This window comes from Colletotrichum chrysophilum (assembly GCF_026319265.1).
Source record: "Colletotrichum chrysophilum strain AFK26 chromosome Unknown scaffold_81, whole genome shotgun sequence".
Taxonomy (NCBI): Eukaryota; Fungi; Ascomycota; class Sordariomycetes; order Glomerellales; family Glomerellaceae; genus Colletotrichum; species Colletotrichum chrysophilum.
Genome location: NW_026517368.1, coordinates 197,252 through 214,661, shown reverse-complemented (window position 1 = coordinate 214,661; position 17,410 = coordinate 197,252). Strand labels below are relative to the sequence as shown.

General features: G+C 52.9%; 3 protein-coding genes and 1 non-coding gene across 4 annotated transcripts; 1 reads left to right on the top strand and 3 right to left on the bottom strand.

Moving 5' to 3' along the window:
• Window positions 1-2,818: 2,818 nt before the first annotated feature.
• COL26b_008932 (uncharacterized protein) lies at window positions 2,819-5,793 on the bottom strand (the record flags this gene model as incomplete). The annotated part of the gene is made up of 2 exons (XM_053181677.1): window positions 2,819-3,631; window positions 3,682-5,793. 2 exons carry the CDS (start codon window positions 5,791-5,793, stop codon window positions 2,819-2,821), a joined length of 2,925 nt encoding a protein of 974 aa, XP_053034435.1.
• A 4,160-nt stretch (window positions 5,794-9,953) lies between these two features.
• Window positions 9,954-10,034, top strand: COL26b_008931. Its single transcript has one exon. It is a non-coding gene; the product is annotated as a tRNA-Gly (tRNA).
• Window positions 10,035-12,157: 2,123 nt separating this feature from the next.
• Window positions 12,158-14,021, bottom strand: COL26b_008930 (uncharacterized protein; the record flags this gene model as incomplete). Its single annotated transcript, XM_053181676.1, is given in 3 exon segments — window positions 12,158-12,838; window positions 12,897-13,460; window positions 13,479-14,021. 3 exon segments carry the CDS (start codon window positions 14,019-14,021, stop codon window positions 12,158-12,160), a joined length of 1,788 nt encoding a protein of 595 aa, XP_053034434.1.
• A 1,490-nt stretch (window positions 14,022-15,511) lies between these two features.
• On the bottom strand, window positions 15,512-16,361 carry COL26b_008929 (uncharacterized protein; the record flags this gene model as incomplete). Its single annotated transcript, XM_053181675.1, has 2 exons — window positions 15,512-16,041; window positions 16,217-16,361. The coding sequence occupies 2 exons, from the start codon at window positions 16,359-16,361 to the stop codon at window positions 15,512-15,514; spliced, it is 675 nt and encodes a 224-aa protein (XP_053034433.1).
• Between the last annotated feature and the right edge of the window lie 1,049 nt (window positions 16,362-17,410).

The following is a 17,410-nucleotide window of genomic DNA, read 5'->3' as shown; positions in this document are numbered from 1 at the left end:
GGCACGCTGCTGACATGGCGAACATCGAGACGGTGAACTACAGAAAGGCCTGGTGGTCAAGGCATCTAAAGTTTTAGTTCGAAGTATATGTAAATGGCAAGAAAGCACCACAATGTGTTCTGTGCAAAGTAAAGGTCGGCAATAATTGCTGTTCGAGAGTTGAGCGAAACAGGCATAATGTCCCGGTTAGGATACCCTGCATGTAAAGATGTGGCAATATGTATAGTCACATAGAGCTACAGTGTCTAAACATAGCAAATACATACTCGTAAAAGTTGTTGAGAACAAGGAAGTTGATCCAGGAGGTTATTTCAGGCTTAGATTTCCAGCCTTAAGCCGGATGATAACACCTATGACTTTGAGGTAATTCGCTATAAAATGCTTCAGGCGAGAGAATCGGCGAACCATGCAAATTTTCCTGTCCCTTCAATAGTTGATAATTGACACCTCTTATACTTAACGATGTTTAAGATATTTACATATCGTCCATCTCACTATGTAGTCAACCGTCTGTTTAGTTGGTAAGGTATATAAGGGCAAAGAAGGTGGCGACTAAGAGACTTTTCCCCCGCAAAATGAAGATGTCGTTGATCGTATTTGAAGGGTCATAGTCTGCTTGCCGGCAAACGAGACCAAGTCTTCGCTGGTCCCGACAACATTGTAGGAATATCTCACACAGTTGAACCAATTTTGGCGTATAATGAAGGCCTTATCAGACGTATTTTATTAGAGGATAAACAGCCAGAAACGACGAACAGAGGTGACAAACACTTTCGAAAGTCTGTCAAGATGTACTTCAGAAGTTCAGGTTCTATACATAATACGGCCCCGATATCCTCAAACACTAGAGAAAGCCGGGAAGAATTGACATTACCTGTTTGGTAAACACCTGACATTCTCCTCTGGAATGAGGCAGAGGATTGCCACGAATGTTCTTGTCGACTCAAATACCAGCCCACTCCCTCTTTTAAACCTGGGAGAGCTAGGTGAGCATGCCGATCTGACGTTTCTCCGCATCTATTGTTGTGGCCGGCATAAAACACAGCGATGAAACATTCGGGTAAATCTGAATTCGTGCGTAAGAGAACGGACACCGAAGTCCCGTGTTGCCCATCGAGGGAATTATTTAAACCGGTGCAAGCTGCCCTCCTGAATCGTTACGCGGCAATGGGCCATGACCAAATGCTCTCTTTGTCAGAAGGAATCACTAAGGTTTTTCTTGCTAGAGTTACTCCGTGGAACGCGATCTACGGGACTGAGCGTATTTGAAGTCCTCTGTCAATCAAAGGAAGTGACAATTCAGCGGAATACTTGGATAACCAACGAATGGCGACGAGGGCAGACGATGACGCCTCAACGCGATGCTCGGATATGAACTTCTGTCACTGTTCCTTCTCACTTCTACCAATACAAAGCTTTTAAATTCGTACGGAACGCTGGTTAGCCGACAATCCGGGAAAAGGTGGTACATTTTGCTGGCCTGGGAAACTCACTAGCAGCAAAAAACGACCTTTTATTGCTCCTGATTAGACGCGAAGCTGAACAACCACTCCTGCGTACCGGTATTCGTATGTCTCCATCTCAAATGACAGATAACTCGCCCAATCTCCCGCCGAGCCATCATCATATGACTACATACCTACCAGAGAAAACAAACACTGAAGTCCTGTCTTATTTGGCGAGTGAAATATTCAAACTCGTAGACTGGCTGCATAGTTTTCTGAACGACACAAGAAATATGTTGGTCATCATCATTCTGGAAACGATTAGGAACTTCACTCCAAGGTTTCTCATTAAATCCTTTAGAACTGAGCGCAGTTTGAAGTCCACCGCCAACCAAGGAAAGTGCTCCTTCAGCAGAATACTGGAACAATTAACGGACAGCGATGAGGGCGGTGGGCGAGACCGCGTTTCGATGCCCTTGTTTGAACCACTTCGACTCCTATGTTTACTGAGGTAACGCAGGGGAAAAGCCGGATTCCAATGACACGATGTTCACTCACCAGCTCATCCAGAAACCCCAAATTGTGTTATTTAGGAAACCCGTCAACGGCAGCCAAACTGCCTTTTATGCTCACTTAATTGATCACGAAACCAACGGCAACTCCATGCTTCCACGCATACCGTCTTCATCCCAACACATCCCGGGTGTGACTCACCCCATCCCCCCCCGGCCATTACGCGCGGCCATCCCGAACCCCTCCACGCCCGGACCTCAAAAACGAGCCCCACCACCGCTCCGCCACCGCCGCGCCGCGCATACCGCCCCACATCGGCACCGGCATTCGGAGTTAACATCCCAAGAGAAGAAAATGACGTCACCGCCCTTCGGAAAAAATAGCCCAGGTTATCCCTCGCAACGCAGGGTACAGCCTCAAGCACGGTATGGTCTAGATTGCAAAGAACCAAGGCTAGCCTACTCGCAAACGTCCCAACATGGATCAGAGCTTTGGGATGGTGCGGCGTGATAGTTAACGGTCCTAAGATCACATGTGCCGGCGGCGTTGTCTCCAATTCATTGACGCGGGGAAACTTGGGGGCAGCAGGTTTTAACCCCTGAACCCCGGACTGCTTGAATTCACCAGTGTTTAGTGTGGAAAGATGTTCATGAGAAGGCCTTACCAATTTTCCAAGTATGCACAGAATAGACAATATGATTACCAAAAATGAGGCCGTTCCATCGCGTCAAAGTGACTCAGTTTGCGTTCCGAGATGCCAAAAAAAACAAATGCCAACCGAGTGGGTGGTCGCTGTCATGATGCATGCAACATGTCCCCTCCAATGCAACGCTATGCTTCACCGTCTATATCTCGCGTCCTCACTTCCTCCCTCTCTCTACCGCGTTGTCCGCAAAACGGATTCCCCTCGTCTTCGGTGGCACTCTCTCGCCACCCTCGTCGTCGGAGTCGTCGCCTCCTGTAGGCGAACCCATGCCGAGAGCAGCCTCTCTACGGCGTCGCTCCGCAGGGGTCTCGCCGGCGTCCTCGTCTCCCTGGCCCGCCAAGACAGCTAACCTACGCTGTCTCTCGACGGCAGTCTCGTCCTCATCAACGTCTTCGGATTCCCGGGCGGGTGGTGCCTGGGACAAACCGGTGTTGATGCGCGGAGGAGACCGGGCTACCGACTGCTTGTCGGCAGAATCGCTTCCAATCTTAATGGTCGGGATGTCTGCCGGGGAAGGAATGTCTCCCTTCGCGATTGACTTGACTCGCTGAGATGCGGTAGATTGGTCTACGACCTCGCGGCGAGTCTTGACGTCGAGCTTCGATACTTCCCGAATGAAGTCCTCCTTGGTCATGCGCTGACCAACGCCGCCAATGGTGAATCTAATGTGTCGATCGTCCTCTTGTTGCTGCTCGACAGCGTTCTTCTTGGGCTTGTCGCCCTCGCCGCCTCTCCACATGTTTTGCCATCCAGCCTTCGCGGGTGCCTTGGCAGCACCTTCGGTACTAGACTCGCCTTGCTTGGCGGCGGCGGCCTCAGCTGCCGCCTTTTCGGACGCCTTAAGCAAACCACCCATGCCAAGATACTTCAGACTCTGTTGCGTGATGCCGCCAATTTCCTTTCCAGTCTTGGTCGATGGCAGCTCGTAAGTCTTGATAACCTCACCATCTTCGTCTTCGACAATAACCTATCATCATGTTAGCGACAGCCAGCCATTCACCAACTCCCAAAACTTACAGTGTTGCCAAATTGGAAAGCACGAGCAGGCTCGTGTCGTCTGTCAGCCTTGCTCTTCTCCTTGCGCTTCTCAACTTCTGAAGTGTAGACATCCTCAACCTTGCGCTTGAAGGAATCAAGGGTCCAATTGAACTTCTCCCCCTGCTTCGACTTGGCGGCAGCCACGGCAGCAAGATCAGTGTGAACGGGGTCGCCGCCCGTACCTTCACGTAGGTCAGAAGATCTTTCAACGGTCAAGACATCTCCATCCTCATTCTCGACCACCAGGTTGTCTCCTTCCTCGTAGATCTGGATCTTGGGCGGTGTCTGGGTTCGGCTGGATCCCTCTTCAGGAGAAGGAGCAATCTCATCGTCCTTTTCGGGATCTCTTCCACGACCCCTCTCGGAATCGCGTCTGGCCGGCGTCGTCTCATCGGTATTGTCTGGTGATGAGGGTTCCTTCTCGTTGGGTAAGGGCTCACGTCTCGTGGGGAAAATAGCAGACTGGGAAACAGGTCCACCGGGACCAAGACCATCCTCCCACTTCTTGCTCTTGCGACGGCTGCGGGAAGTCGAACGACCCCGGTGTTTGGAGCCATCTTCGCCCTCCTTCTGGCGTCTAAGGAATGCGCCGGGGAAGCCCACAGGGGGCAAGGTCCCGGGTGGGAAATCCGGCATTTTCAAATCGTCGCCATCGGTATCGGACATGGTGCGAGCTTGAGATCGAGACTGCGAAGAGATTCTTGGCAGACGGTTCATCCAGGTAGGGCCGTCCTCGGGGGCGGTGGTATAGGACATGGTGATTGTCAGCGTGTTGATGCGCTTTCCGAGGGTGAAGACAGCGACCGAAGAGCCGTGGACGATGATGGATGAGATGACCAGGAAGGTGACGATGGGCCAAATGACTGCAACGAGTGTCCTGTGCTCAATCTCATCCGGCGGGGTGTCCGACAGTGGCACAACGGTCTCCCATTGAAGTTCGGCGCGAGCCAGAATTGCGACAAAGATGGCACCGACGCCAATGGGACCAAAGTGACCGGCGAACAGGGCCTCGCGCCAAGTCTTTATGTCCGGTATAAATGGCTTCAACATCAGCATGGCGGGTATGCGACGGAAGAGAATGACGAAGATGGCGATCACAACCAAGCGCCAAGGGGTGAGACCCTCAGCGACGTTGTTGTACTGCTCCCAAGGGATGATGGTTCCGAGGAAAACGAAGTAGGCCAAGTTGATCAGCAAGTCAATGACGTTGGAAACGTGAGACTCCTCCGTCTTGGCCGCGAACCAACCGTCGTTCGAGAAACCCACGCCGGCTGCAAAACCGACAAGCAAATCGTCCATACCGAGCAAACTACCGGCACCGGCGCAGAACAACGCAAGCACAAAGTAGAAGACCAAGAAACTCTCGCGATCAATGAGGTCGCGCTTCTCGGCGAACTTGATGCCGTGACGCGCAATGTATCCTACGAGGAAGCCAAAAATGGCACCAAAGATGCACTCGTACAGAATGGTGTAGACAATCCAGTGAAACGTTGTTTGCTTGGCGTCCATGTGCTCCTGGATAAGGTAAATTCCGAGGTAGACGAAGGGGAAGGCCATGCCATCGTTGCACCCGGACTCCGCAGACAAGACGTCTCGCAAGTGCTTGGGGACTCGCTTGGCGAACTTGCCCTTACCGACGACCGAGGAAGCCAAAACGGGATCGGTAGCGGTGACGCAGGCTGCGACAACCAAGCTCTCGAGCCAGTTCAAGGGGTCAATCATCCACCAGATGAACAAGCTCGTGATCAGCCAGCCAAAGGTCATGACGGGAATGAGGAGAAAGGTGACCGATCTCCAATGCTTCTCCATGTAGAACTTTGGCAATTCGACACCGACGGCGAAACATTGTACGACAAGGACAATGCGGGAGAATTCAATGGTGACGAGGTCGACATTGCCCCAGCTTTTTGGGTCGATCAGATTGGCTGCGTGAGGGCCGAAGATGATGCCGCAGAGTGTCGCGACAGTGGCCTCGCCAATGTACATGCGCTCCTTGATGATGGAGGAGCAAAGCATGAAAAGAGTGGTAAAGCCGCCCAAGATGATGTACACCAAGTGCGGCTTGGTGATTGAAAGGTGATCCCACGCCATGGCGGCGCAATTGGGAGGGTATCTTTATTCGTAGAATGTAGCGAAAAAAGGGTTCGGTGGTGATTGCGGTTTGGTGGTTTGGAGTCGGAAAGGGTCGTCGCTCAGTCGCCAGCGCAAAAGGATGGTGCTGGACCTGGCGAAGGGCGCGAGAGTCCCCAGTCGATGGATCGCGTCCTAAGCGTGAGGGTGTCTGGATGCATTCACGGAAAAGTTGGCGCGCCAAGAGGCAGTCGGCCTGGGGGGGTTTCGTCGGAATCGAGTCAAAATGGGGCGCCGGTATCGAAGCTATGAGGTCACCTACGGGGCGTTGCCTCTGTCGTATGCGCGCGTCTCCTCGGGATCGAGGTCCGAATGGGAATTGGTCGAGTGTCGAAACGGTGAACGACAGTCGGGACAGTTGGGAGCAATCTCTGATCTATCGTGGACCCGAGATTTCTTAGCTGAACAGACGAAAGAAGGGACAAACGATAAAGACAGGATCGGGGTTCAAGGAAACTAAGTACTGCGAGCGCCCAGAGACGAGAGACAGGAAAAAGAAGTTGGCGTGCTGATAGCAAAGGTTGATCCATGCAAGAAAAAAAGCCAGGCCCCGCTTGGCGCATCAAGGTGGGGCCCTTGGGGGGGAAAGTGGGAGTTCCATGGAGGGCAGGCGAGGGGGTAGAGCATGAGAGGCGAATGGGATGGATTTCCAGCCCGTAGGTCGTTCTCTCAGAGGAGTTCCCAGCGTTCCCAGTGGTTCCTGCTCTCCCATCCCAACGGGCAGCGGTACTCGAGGAGTCCACGTCCTCCCGCGGCCGTTCCCCCGTCTCGTCCGAGGGAAGGGCGAGGAACACACTACGAGCTGCGAGGCGCAGGGCTTGCTGACGTGGTACCTCGGGAGTACCGACAGGTTACGCGGGACTTGGGTCCTTGCGATAGCACAGCGTACGCAGCAAATAGCACATCGCTAAAGGACATATGGGTGCTGCGCCTGCCAGACGCCTCCCAAGGTTCTTCTTCTGACTGCCATCCATCCATGGGGGCACGTCTGGACCTCACTGGCAGGCTGGCAGGCCATGGGAGAATAAGGTTGCCACGACGTCTCTGATTGTTGCTAGTTGAGCCCGACGGCAGGGAACACATCAGGTTGAGGTGAACCATACGCGCCATGTTCGTGCTAACCTTGATTCAGCTAAGGGCATCTAATCTTGGGCCGCGATAGGGACGCGGGAGGCATGCCGTGATACGAGTAAGACATTTCCAGGACCACGTTCCACGACCGCGGGCCAGATCGCTCTTGTTTTGATTCCATAACGAAGCACAACAGTAGCAGCTGTCGTTGACCGCAGGCTGCAGTCCACCGCAGAACACCCCAACACGCAGTTCCCATACGGCGTGTTGTTGCTCGGTTCCGGGTTGGTGAGATACGGCGCCCCCCATGTACGCCAAGCGGCTCAAAGCAAGGATGCACCCAATGCGACCGCCATTCTGGCCGCGTGGTGTCGTAATCCCCCCCGGGAGGCGGTAATCTCTCCTGTCGCACAGGAGGAAGAGAAAAAAAACTCCCAAGTCGCATTGGCAGGGTTTGCAAAGGGAGGAGACGAGGGCGCCATGGCCCGCGTTCTAGTTCCCTTGAGCCGCTTATCCGGGTGTTGTTGATTGACGTCCACCTTTGGGAGTGATAATTTTTTAGTGTGGCAGTTTGGCATGTCGTTGAAAAAAGCCAACCAAATCCCCGGATTTTCAGTCTCCGATCTAATCGGTGACATCTCGCAAATATCTGTAAGGGTCCTGTTGCTCTTATTCATCCTGCAGACTCGTCTCACGGTTGGCAAAAGCTTGAAAGGAGGCCGCTGGAGAATTCTGGCAGCTCTGGGCGAGTTTTGTGCGACTTCGATTGGCAGTCGAGGGCAACTCCAAGCATTGGCGACGTGATGTGTGCCTCGGCGTTGCTGGCCAAGCCCATTCGCGAGATCGCCAACTCCAGTTGAATGCTCGGCGCCCAGAACATAGCGGCGTCACCCTCCACTTTTGTGAGTCGCCGCGCTTGAGTCATGCTGTTACGGGGGTCTGTTACGATTTTTCGTCTGTCTTTTTTGTATTGGGGTCTCGAGATTGCGGGAGGTAGTTGTGGTGGTTGTGGCTGCCGTTGAGGTGTTGATATCAAGCTTGAAGTGTGAAATTTCTCGAAAGGTCTCGCAGCTTACCTATCTCAGGTGAGTGGTGGTTTTTTTTTTTTTTTTTTGGCTGGTGGTGTGAGTCCCTGTCGGCCGTCATCCATCAGAAGAGAGCGGCACCGGCGAGGTACTTCCGCGGTACTTCCGCACGGTTCCACCGCGACTGCCTCAGCCCCACCCACTCGAGACCCCTGCTCGTTTGTTCTTTCCCAGGCTTTGTTTTTTTCTGCTCCTCCGCCATCACCCGAAGAGCTGGATGGATGTTGTTGTTGTTGAAGCAGTTGCTGCTGGGACTGTCGTCAGTTGCCGCCGTTGAAAACCTTTTGCCAGAAACCTAAGGGGAAAAGAAAAACCCAGCATCTTGGCAACCACCCGCAAATAGCCCTTCGCAATCAATTCGAACATTGACTGACACCGAACAGCCCCCGCGCTCGACTGGGATCTCTCAACAATAACACTCTGCAATCTTTCCACGGCAACAAACAGAGTGAAACACCGCAGTCCCCGGATTTGCTGGGACACTCCCAGCGGCGCTGCACTCAATTGATTGCCCGCCCAGAACTCTCCAGTTATTCCTTTGTGTTCCGGCGGCAATTACTTCTGTCTCCTACGAGTCCCATCGACTCCCACCACCCTCCGCCCGCCTCCTCCGCTCTCCGCCAGTCGTCTCCATCAGCTCCGATATCTCCATCCCGTCTTCGCATCCGAATAAGCCCCTACGTAGCTTTCTGCGCAATCAACTTTCCACCGTCTCACCTTGAGATGGCCTCGCTTCAGATCGCTTGGTCCGAACATCCCATCCTCGTCCTCCTTCGAGAGCGAGCTAAGGAACGAGCACGAGCAGACCATCGAGACACACTCCACCACAGGGCAGAAACCAGAAACCGCCCATCTTATCCCGCAGCCATCCTCCGCTAGCACCCATGTCCAGGCTGCATCTCCTGCACCATTCGTACTGCGCATACCTGCTGCGTACTGCAGTCTGCAATCCACCCTTTAAGAGTTCCCTGCTACGCGCTCCGTATCGCGCAACCCCCCCGGAAAAGAGCGACCCTAAACGGCTCACATGCGCCTCTACGTCACCAATCCTGCTCACTTCATTCGCCCACAGCTCAAGGCCAAGAGTCTAACTCAACGACCACTGATGGATCTGCTCGTCACGCCGCATACAATGACCGGTCGATGCATCGCTAAACATACCTGGGATTGCCAATCTTTCCCCGACAAGCTCGTCTTCCCCATCTCTACGCCAGCGCCCGTTGAAGTTCCCCGGATAACCCGCAACAGAAAAAAAAAAAGGGCTCAAGCTGATCATACGCGCTTCGCTCCATTTGCAACCGATCACCTTCCTGTTTGACTGACCGACCATTTGCAGTCACTTCACACTGACAAGAAGCAGCAATCATGACAGAGGTGTCGACATTGACGCAGCGCCAGTAGAGGGAGCTGTTGCACAGTCATCGTTTATGCGCGTCTACTGCTGACGAGTTCGCCCGTTTGCGCTTTGATTTCGTCCAACTCTTTCAAACGTGGATTTGCTCGGCTGTGTCACCATGCCTAGCACCGCAGACATACGCCAAAGGTCTCGGCACACTGCGTCGGTTGGGCGAGCGCCACTGATCTACGGCCCCGACCAGCTCGCCCACGCCGAGCCGGTCTCGCGGTTCACACTTCGGCCATGTTCCGCATCTCGCTGAAAATGGGCTCGTCTGATACTCAGCCTGGATGACACTGAACTCCAGCAGCACCATCAGCCCGCAACTTGACATCTTGATAGCCGCACTCACGCGAGAATTGACCTATCTTCTCGGCTTATTGTCCTCTCCTACTCATTTCGGCCCGCTGCGGATAGTGGATCACAGAAACGGTAAGCCGCCGGGCCCGCGGAGATCGTCTAGCCCTCATCCTCCACACCGGCCCACAACCGCAAAATCATACCGAATATAATCCCTGCTTCGCCCCCCAACCAGCATCTCGGGTTTCCGAGACAATATCTCATCACATGCGCCGATGGTTTAGTGGTAAAATTCTCCGTTGCCATCAAGCAGCGTCGGGGAGCCGGGGGTTCGATTCCCCCTCGGCGCATCTTTTTGCTCTTGACGTGACTCGATGCTGTGATGCCTCTTTTTGGAGCCAGCCAAACGCTCTCTACGGTTCCGGAGACTGCAGCAGCAACATCATGCTTATGTTTTGAGTAGTGAATCAAGGTTGATGGTGATCTTGCAGTCTGCTCTATTCATAATACGTGATTGCCCTAGTCAACCTGGTTCTTACGGGCATGGCATACGCAGTCACAACTGACTGCGCAATCGCAAAGCTCCGGGTTTTGACTCTCCCATGGAAACAACCAAGCCTTAACACAATATAACTCACTACTTCCATAACCATGTGTTCTACATATATAAAAGGAGACGCGGACTTGCGGGCCATGTACATCTTCCTCCAAATAGCTCCAGACCAAAACGCCTCACCACACTCTCATTATACTTCAACAACAATCCCACTCTGACCGACAGCAGCCGCCGCCCAAAATGGACTCCCAGAACCCGGATTACAGGAGCATGTCTCCCGACTCCTTCAGCCGTCTCAGTATCCCAGTGCACGTCGTCGTCCTCGAGTGCCGCTGGCAATGCTGCCAGTGCGGCTTCAGCAGGAATCCAATGCCGGCTCAGACGTATCTCATCATGGCATGTCTGGCGCGCAGCCCGCGGCCGTGTCCGCAACGGCTGAGGGGTGGGCAATGGGTGGCCCACGAGGGGCCTTCGAGATGTGATAGGATTCTCGTGCCGGCACATCCGCTAGGCTTAAGAAATGGACAGGGTGAGGACGAGGACGATGAAGAGGCGTAGGTGGGTTGATGACTGGTCTTGAGATGTAGAGTAGAAAGTGGGATGTACGTAGACGGAGTAGTAGCGTCCATAGTTTCTTAATAGAGTCTTCAAGGTGAGGGAAGTCTCCTGAATGCGTCGCGCATCCGCGTATGAAGAGTATAGTGAACTGTGCACTCTTGATTTATTGGTTTATTGCTTCGATGTAGGGCGGGCAGGATTTTCCACTGCTTGGGAGAATCGGGTTCTCGGCAAACTTGAAAGACTCCTTTAGAAAACAGCCCATAAAGCGTAACGAATGGTGTTTCTCGCTGATTATGAGCGCTCCTTGGGTGAGAATAGTTGCAGGCTGGTGGAGGGCAAGGGATGATGGCTTGGTCTGAGAAGACGGTCAAAGTGGGCTGATTTTCCAGACGCAGGGTTCTACTGCGTATTTTCGTACTGAAGAGCACTTTCCCTTCCTTGCGGTGTTGTGAATCACTTTCGTCGTATATTTATCAGCCATCTGATTCGCCTTGGTGGTGGTCATAATGGTCATACGGCACCTGCCATGTGTCTCTGTCCTTTGATAAACTACAACCCCATGCGTGAATCTTGAGAACTTCTGCCAGAAAAGAGTCACAGCAGAAGAGGCTCCCATTTCCTTTGGGCCTATCAAAACTGCCTTGCACCACGCTTTGTTTGGCAACAGTACGTACTACGAGCTGCTTTACAGCACGAAATCTGCCCGTGGCAAACCCCAAGCTGTCCAGAAGCAGCGAATCACCACATCTCACGTTACACATCGTACTCGCATGCCATAATTCACTTAATGGGGTACGATGAGGCCGAATCGAGGCTCGATAGGGACGATTCAGAGCACATTGACGATGGTTTTGCCTATATATGCCCTCATGGTCTGCAGGAATTGCCTCTCTCTTGCTCTGAACCATCATCAAACAAGCTCAGTATTCAAGAGATACAGCCAAGACAAGTTACAATAGTAGCCACCTACGTTATTGAACTATCAAGAACTTTCAAATCCTATCTACCTTCATACACCTCAACAACATGAACAGAAACACGAGCGACGGTGTGGAAATGTCCCAGGGCGACCTCAGAGACATGGGACAGCTTCGCAGCAGCCAGAGACGTCATTGCCGTTGGATCTGTTGTCACTGCAGACACTTGAACAGATACGACGAGTCGCTCTGTCGAGGTTCCAACTGCGCGGGAAGAACACGGGAAGGCGTGGTGCATGAGAGTTGCAAGGACTGCCGCATTACAATGCCCTGGCATGTTTGGAGAGAGGTGGATGGCCACAGCCAGTAGTGTCGGTCTGGTAACCTGATTATCGGAGAAGTACGCCTCTCAAGTTCAATAGTAGTCTAGTTCTAGTAGTTAAATCAAGATGCGGCGGCTAGCCATAAGGATGAAGACCCGGAAAGCAGTGTCGCTGAAGCCGAAGCCCTTGGGAAGCGGCTCGCTCAGCGTTCCGACGAGGAGATCCACGGCCTCGATGTCGCCGTTGTAGACGCCCTCAAGCTCGGAAGCCAGCTTGCGATCACCGCCAGTCAGCTCAATGAAGCTTCGTGCCGCTGGCATGTGGAAGAGGCGGCGGAAGGCGTTGTAGCGAGGCACGCCGCGCTCGCGGTCGCGCAGGATGTCGACGGTGCCCATGTCCAGGTGTCTGCCTTCGGGGAACTCCTCGTCAGCCGGGATGTGCAGGTCTCTCAGGAAGTTCGGCATGTTGTGGGCGCGGATGGCTCCCGGGTAGTTGACTCCGAACGAGTAGAAGACGTCTGCGAAGTTGAGTCCCAGCCCTGACGCGAAGCCCTTCTCGTTGAGGGGCTTGCGGGCCGATTCGAAGGCGACCTCTTTCATCGGAAGAGTCCCTTCATGCTGTCCGTTTTTGACATTGAAAAACGCGATGTTGTCAGAGATCAGCGGGTGGAGGCGGTAGACAGACACGAACTCCTCTGTGAGGGAGTAGGGCACGTTGTCGTGGTCCACATCTGAGCCTGGGATGCCAGAGACTACCTCGAGCTTGTTGTCGAAGATTCGCCCGAACACCTTCCAGAGCTATAGAATTTGTTAGCACTTTGTATGGAATCGAGAATACCTTCATCTGAATACATACCTTCTCCCCAGCGAGTCCCCACCAGTTAGCACTCATACCAACCTGCAGGGCCGGATGCTGCAAGATTCCAGGAGTCCACTCAACTGTGTGGATCTTCGCCATGAGAGCGCAATTGACCAGTCTAGCAGTGTCAAAAATCTGATCACTGGTCCAAGTAGGGTTCGAGAGCTCAAGCTGCTTAGCAATGGCATTGTGCTCCAGAGCAAACAGTGTGTGCAGGAGCTCGAGACCGATCCACCAGTTCTGATGGAACCCCGTCTTGGGAATGCCGTCTTGGCCACGAGGCAAGAACTGCGCACCCTGCACACCGTCAACGGCGAGCTGACCTCGCGAGCCCTCCCTCTCGCACTGCGCCCTGAGCTCCTGAGTTTCTTTCTCAGTGGACCCGTAGATCTGAGAGCCATCCCACCAGTGCGTGCACTCGTTCTCGTAAGCAGGCGGCGCCTCGTCGTCTCCCCGAAGGTGTTCAGCCTTCTTCGTGCGGTATATCCTCATTTTTCTCTCGGGCCACGTATCACCCTTGGCAAGAGGAACGTCCCAAGAGTTGGCGGTATCGTTGAAGTGCTATGCCCAGTCATGCACCTGGAACTGAATCCATGCAGCGGCAAGCAAGTTGACGATGGTAGCCAGCTTGAAGCCGTTGTCGGGTCTCGCAAGGATCTTCTCAGAGATCAATCTCGGGTTGGGTGTAAGCAGCTCCTTGTGAGAAGGGGCCGTGGTGTGCTTCCTTGGCACGTTGCGCCCGAATCTCATGCCTCTGCAGCCCATTTTGGGGCCACTGAGATCGTTGAACTTGCCATCTGAGTGCCTGGAGCTGATGTATTTGGTATCCTCAAGAGGGCAGGTTTTCGGGTTTCCTTGGTGATCGCGGCCGTCGGATGGATAAGTGTCGTACAGATTCTGGTCCCTCAGCTCAAAGCGCAGAGCGAGCAGGTTGAAGACACTGAGCCACTTTGGGAGCTTATGCCAATGCACAAAGAAGTTGACGATTTTCCAGAAGGCAATGTAAAGACGTTTGAAAAGGGGAACAAGAACATGGTCGAATAGGGCTTTGAACCACATGCCCAAAACTTGCATGGTTGTGCTGGAGGCCTCGAGGGTCCCCTCAATGATTGCGGACGTCATCTTACTCGACCAGTGAAGAAATGACTTGATTTGGGGACAGGACACTGTCAATCAAGGGGAAGCGTATGCGTTTTATCTGCCATCCGTATGTGCTGACATGCAGATGGTAAGATGGTGTCACTAGAACGGCTGTGCTTTCCCTTCAGGCACGTAGGCATCCCTCACATATCTTCATCGACTGATGTCTCCTAAGATACGTATGCCACTGCATCTTTTAAGCGCCACAATTTCAGGTGATGCAGTCGCAAGAATTTGCAAGCCGCAAGTCTGACACGATAGGGGGGCTGCACATCCAAGGCAGCCTGGATGACGGGCTGAAAAGAAGAAAAGCTCACGGCAGCATGCATCGGGCTTATAGTCATAAACGGTTGTGAAACTTCCCAGAATTTCTCATCGAAAATTCCGCATTGATTGGTCCGTTTGAGTGTTCCTTGTTTCAATCTCACCGAGAATTTACGACGTGCGAGCTTGGTCTGGGACATGTCAGCCCTGAAGCGGGGAACCTTTGGGGTCCCCGTCCGAAACATGCCCAATCCTCATAGATTGAAGCCTGCTTACCTCGCCTCTGCCCTGTGTGTGGCTAGCTGAACGTGCAGGGCTGGCCGCAAGACGGAGCTCGAGGTTCTAGCTTGGCCCTCAGCCTCAAAACACATTCCAATGGCCCCGGATTTCCAGGACAAACTACGCGTGAGGCTGAGAGCTGACATCACACTTCCACTTCAGTCTCTTGTTGATGACAGAGACGGAATGAACGGCACGTAAAAAGGGGAAGTGAGTCTGGGAAGATCGATGCACATATCTGTCATGTTCTGTCTACGAGCATGCACACAAGCACGGCCCTGCTGGTCTCTTATACATCAGGGATTTTGTGTATGAATTAAACTTGCGTAAACCTTGGGATGTGATTGTCACATTTGTTATCGATGTGACCGGTGTTGTGCTCAAAATTTCTTCATCGTAAGACTTCGGAGTGTGACCTCGTTGCAAATTACAAAGCATTCTTTCAAATGCACAGGAACGTTCTGTTTAGTCACACTTTAAGATCGAGCATGAGCAAAGGACAGATCCGATGGAGGTTCGGGCACGTGAGGGACATGATGAATTATCATTAGACAGTTAGACTGGAACATATCCGTAAGTCATAAGCTATTTAACCATCCTCTTGCCCGCGTTGGAAACAAGGGTTTTCCAAAGGCCGAGCCGTGGAATCTCTTTTTGCCCATGCACAGCCTTTGCAAGCTGGAAACTCCAGTAGAATAAACCCCATTCAACCCGGTTCCTGCTCCCGAGAGCTTAAGAGCAGCATTACCCGCCACGGCATGTTTTCGCTTAAACGAAGTTGCCGCCGCCCTGACAGCGAGAAAGCGGGCGGTGGACACCCGGCTTTTCACAAGGGGTGATTGCTCCTCTGATCCACTTGACTCCGCCGTAGCTTCCCTCCTCCTAGTTCTCAAGTCAGTTTCTATACGCAAAAGTTGAGAAAACGTGGGTCATACATAAGCATCGGACATGAACGTTCCGATTTGTGTTTGCTTTCCAAGGCAGCCTCTCATGACACGGCCGTATCTTCTGGTCTTGAAAGGGTTGTTGACCATGACACCGGTGTGGTGAGCGGATACGGTTCCCCTGACCATGATGGCCTGAGCAGTGGCCCAGGATCGGGAGCCAGAAACGCCAAAGTTGGATGTCAAGTATCCGGTGACAATGGTCGGGCTGAAACCGCCGGTGATGGTGAGAGTATCAGTGACCGTGTAAGTCGATGTGAGACTGATGTCAATAGGGTTGCCACCAGCAATCGATACAGGGCTCATCTGGAGATCCCAGTCGTAGAACCTGTCGGTTCTGGTGATGACGACGGCAGTGGTCATATCGCAGCTTGCTTGACGGGCGTCAAGCTGCTTGAGCTCCTCCTCCGTGGGCTCCTCGAAGTCCAGAAGCGAACGGTCGATGTCAGGGGGGGAGGACAGAATGCCGCTGGTTGACAGCATCGCCGAGTAAGAATCCTTGTCCACAACCTCCACTACAACGATAAGATTAGCCTATCGTATTCACGATACGCGGGACGCCTGTTTTCTGCCCAGTGTAGCTCGTTGCAAAGGACCGCCAAGACACAGTTCATGCCAAGGACTCGCTTCTTCTAAGAGCACGGGGAATGGCTGGGGAAATGGTAGGCGATGATGGATTCCTCCACTTACTGTGCTCGTGGCCGACAAGGAGAACTTCTCCGGGGAAGAGGCCGCGCTCGGGGTCGAACTTGGTGCCGTTGGTGGTCCGAGGGACAAAAACCGGAGAAGCGGCGGCGACTGCCGCAAGGCAGACGGTGACGAAGCGAGAAGCCATTTTGATGAACCGAAGACGACAGGAGACTTGGGGAGCAATGAGAGGTGTGGTGAGGGCAAGTGTGTTGCAAAATTCTTGGGATATGTGAACGACTTTATACTATCAAATCGTCATCCTTAGTGGTTTTCTTATCTCAGCTGCCGGTCAAAAGTCTCAACTCACGCGCAAGTCGACTTGCCGCAGTGGTTCATCCACGCCTTACGCCTTTGGAAGCATGACCACTCACCGCTGCCCTTGACCCGAGCAAATCCGCGCGAATTATTCAGATTATCAGATCAAATGGCTTCCGAGTCATTGCCTTACCCCGTACTTCGTATGGCAGGAGCCGCAGTGGAACTACGCCAAGATGAAGCCATCCAGGTGATGTCTCCACGTCCGACGGTTAGCCAAACTCAATTAAATAGACCAATTTGGTGACGATTGAAAGAGACTAGTTACAAAGACCTTGTCCCCAAGTTAAGCTTAATTCTACACCGTTCCATTCCTGCAGATCTGTCTGTGTTAGATTCGCAAAACTCGCATGTACCTCGCGGCCCACGACTTACCCACCAAAGACATATTCTGAGTCAGTGACCTTATTATACCGGGCAGAAAACCACAATACCAAGCCTTTCAATGATCCATATTACGAGATAAACAGCTCTTCTCGACTCAGTCCTGGAGTCCTCAGTTTCCACAGATTTTCGCAGGTGCTTCCCAAAGAACAGTGCGTGACCAATACCCATTGCTCAGACGGTTCCCGCCAAGTGGATAGATATCGCCGACATTCCGAAGACGCCTGCGCCGAGATGGCCTCTGAAGATTTTGCACGTTTGATAGATAGTAAATTGAGTCATGTTTTGAACCTCTTCATGGGATTTTCTGTGGTGAATTCAGAGTGAGCGCCGGCGCTTGACTGGATTCGAGTAAGACCAGCCCCCGAGCAGCATGGCTCAAGACTATTGCCCCCGCAACACGTATCACGCGAAGGGAAAGGATTATCACATCATTCGGTCTGAAAGCAGGGCGAAAGGCTGGAAAGGCCATCTCGGAGATGAGATCCTATCACA